Source organism: Phoca vitulina, unplaced genomic scaffold (assembly GCF_004348235.1).
Source record: "Phoca vitulina isolate PV1807 unplaced genomic scaffold, GSC_HSeal_1.0 scaffold6, whole genome shotgun sequence".
NCBI classification, from domain to species: domain Eukaryota; kingdom Metazoa; phylum Chordata; class Mammalia; order Carnivora; family Phocidae; genus Phoca; species Phoca vitulina.
Window position 1 is genome coordinate 58,341,189 of NW_022589709.1, and position 3,682 is coordinate 58,344,870.

At 38.7% G+C, this 3,682-nt stretch overlaps 1 protein-coding gene across 1 annotated transcript; it reads right to left on the bottom strand.

The window, feature by feature from the left end:
- Positions 1-2,126: 2,126 nt before the first annotated feature.
- Positions 2,127-3,046, bottom strand: LOC116632369 (F-actin-capping protein subunit alpha-1-like). Its single transcript, XM_032404308.1, has one exon. The coding sequence runs from the start codon at positions 3,024-3,026 to the stop codon at positions 2,127-2,129; it is 900 nt and encodes a 299-aa protein (XP_032260199.1). The 5' UTR covers positions 3,027-3,046.
- Positions 3,047-3,682: the final 636 nt, after the last annotated feature.

A 3,682-nucleotide genomic window follows, 5' to 3' on the forward strand; every position in this document is an offset into this window, starting at 1 on the left:
ACTAACTATATTATAATTTACAGGAAATGATACACAATTTTGAAGCATGATTTGAAATAAATACAAACACTTATTTTAAATAGATACAAATACTGTTTGTACTTAAAGTAAATGATAGAGGCATCCATCTTGGCAAGGAGGAATATTTTATCACCGATATTGTTTAGAATTACTGGAACAGGTGCTAATAAAAAGCAAACTGGATTCTAGTCAGTTTTATTATTAAAATAAAGTTATTATTATTATTATTAAACTTCTCTTTTAATTATTATTAAACTTGTCTTTTGCTTATCTCTGGGGCAGACTGTTCTCCACCCTTTGGTAGTAACCGCCTCAAATCCTTTTTTAAAATGAGGCAAATATAAATGAAAGAACGCAAGCATACCTGGAAACTAAATCTACCTAAAAGATATATTTAGAAACCTCAGAATACCAGCGCCTGCAGGAGATATTAAAACCATCCTAATAAATCTATGACCCATTACTGCGTGATCTTCCTTCCATTTCCCTATTTTGCTTTAGGAAGACGTAGTTGGCTCACCTCCCAATCAAGAGTGAACAGCCCCACTTCCTTAGAATTTTGGCACAGCCCCGCGGCAGACATTACAATGCAGACTGCGCCCCAACTTATTTCACACTTGGGAGACCGCTCCAGCCCTGCCCCCAGCAGATGCTATGAGGGCAAACTCCCACGTCTTTTATTTTGTTGTTGTTGTTGTTGTTTTTAAATACAAATATATTTTATTTGAAATAAACAAAAATGCTTACACAGCTCAACAGGTCACTTGGAGACAAACTTGCCCGACGGTATTACTGAGCAAAAACAAAGCTGAAGCACAAACACCCTTCTTTTTTGACATTTATTTGGAGATACGTAGGAAGACACTACTTGGTTTTTTAAAAACTGACCTTCCCTTAAGGCCTGGTCATAGAAGTGTAAACCATGTAAATGAATCCACCATTACCAGCTGTCATATCATATCTGTGTCACCTGTGTATTCTGAGATCAGAATATATACCTGGGAAAGGTTGCTATATCACAGTTACATTTTCTTGGCAGGCAGGACTGAGGAAGAGTAATTTGGAACAAGTTTTACATCCTATTTAAAACAAATCACTAGTATTCCCTTAAATAACAGGTTACAATCGGAAGATACTGCCTGGAACGTGTCCTTTTCACTTTGGTTCATTTTTAGTTTTTGTTTGTGGTTTACATAGTTGTTTGATTCATCTGCTTATAGTACAATCCTGCCACAAAGTATTAAAGCACAAGATACCTATTATTCCTTCAACATCTGCATTTTTCAAGTTTTATACTCTACTACATCCCTAGTATGTCAGCAGTTCTTGAATAATAAAAAATAATAATAAATGGGTAAAACCCTTCTAAAAATGCAGATGTCTGAAACTATAATGGTACTAGATGGGAAGGAGACAATGAGGGAAGAGGAAAAAAAGCAAACACGTTCATGTGCAGGGAATGTGGTTCAAGTCTTTGGATTTAAAAACAACTTCCCCAGAGAAGCTGGCTATAATGGAATTTCCAGAAAACTTCCTTTGCCCCCACAAATGGACCTGAAAAGCCCAATCCAAACTTTTGAAAACTACAGTTATGAGATGCTATAAATGATGATCAAAGCAGTTGGAGGGAGAAGGATGAATGTGTCTTCCACTCAGCTAGTTTGTAGCATAGCCTCTTTAGCTGTTGGTGGATCAGTAAAAACCACTGACGTACCAGAAGTGCTTTGAAGGACAGGGGTAGAAAAGTACTGAGCATATTACCTGTCTATATCAGTAACAGGGCTTCATGGCTAGGAAAATTTTCTAAACAGTAAAATGACTCCAGGATAGATCTCTCTCTCTCTCTCTCCATCATTAAATGTGGCAGAATTAAAAAAAAAAAAAAATTTACAAGTAGATATAGTGAAAACAGAAAATTACAAGGCAGAGAACACAAAAGAATCAAGACGACGCTATAGGTTCAACAGTATTCCACGAGGCTAGAAAACCTGTTAGCTCTGAAAGCCCTAGCAAAATATCACTCTTGTTTATACATCAATTATTTATCACATGACCACATGTTGAATCCTTTCTTTCCACATACTGAAGAATCCTACATTCAGCCTTTAAGCATTCTGCATTTCTTCGCCAATCTTGTAGCTGAGTATCTTGTTCCAGTCGATTTGGGTGCGGGTAACCGGAAGCTGCCGGCGCAAGGCCTTGAATGTGGTGTCTGACATTGTTTGACAGTTTTCACTAATTGCTGTCTGATATTCATCTTCTGCATGCTCTATGATTTTAATAAACTCCTTGGCAGTTTGGACTTCATTTGAAACAGTTACTGAATCCTGTACATCTTTATGGCCAACCAACTGAACATTGCCATCTTCATAATAGTGAACCTGAATCTTAAGTACTCCAACCACCTGGGCTGTAGGTGGTGTGATGGTGAACTTCCACTCTGATCTCCAACGACCGTTCCAGACGTTTTTAGGCTGAAACTGGTGGCTTTCAATACATGCGATAATGGTCTGTTGCCCATCTATAGTTTTAGCATAAACAGTACAGAAGCTGTTCGAATAATGATCTTTCACATAGGCCCTTAGAGCACTGTCACAGGATTTTCTCCAAGACTTCAGACCTCCATCTACGTCCTCTGGCTGGGGGTCACTTGCTTCTTTCCATAAGTGATCAAACTTAAAGGAAATTTTGTTTCTTGGATCTAAAAATCTGCTATTCCCCAGATCACCATGTTCTGTAATTAAGGCCTGATCTTCATATCCCTCTATCTTCACAGGCGTGAACTGATCCATGTTATACTGGGCAAATGCATGTGCTGCCCCTTCCCTGAGGAGACTGTCATTATTAAGTAGTAGCTGGACATCATTGAACACTTCATTAAATTCCCCTGGGGGTGCATGAGTGATGAATTTAGCAGCTATGTGTATCTTCTCCTCATCCGACACCCGTTCCTCAAAGTCGGCCATCTTGGGCTGCTCTGGCCCAACCCCGCCAAACTCCCACATTTTTAACCCGAACGAAGATAATAAGAATCTGTTTAAACTCTTCACCTTTATCAAGGATGGCAAATTCAAATGTATAAGGCCAGGCCAGTAATGCAAATAAGTAAAACAATCAGGGGCTGTTGGCACCACACAAACTTGATACGTGAAAGGATGTGCATTTCAAAAAGTTCATAATCACGGGGCAGCTGCGTGGCTCAGTTGGTTAAGCATCGGGCTACTGGTTTCAGCTGGAGTCATGATCTTGGGGTCATGGGATCAAGGCCTAGATGAGATCCCTGGCTCAGCAGGGAGTATGCTTCTCTCCCTCTCCCCCTTACACTCCACTCATGCACACACATCCTTTTACATTTAAACATTTGCTTCACTTTGTTTTAGGTCTACTGTTTTTCAATAGCATAAGGTTGGATTCTGTTTTCTGACTAAGTACGAAACTCTACTTCTTTTAATGAGGATATTTTATCCCATTTATATTTATCATTGCAACGGAGTTGGTTGTTCTTATTTTTAGCACAGTATTCTATGCTTTCTTGGTGCTAATTTAGTTTTACGTCTTTTACGATCTTGATTCTTTTTTTCCATTCTATGTTCAGATGGTTTTGATTTACATGCTCCGGAGTTCCGGAAATTAGTTTGTTTTTTATTGCACTAAATAATCT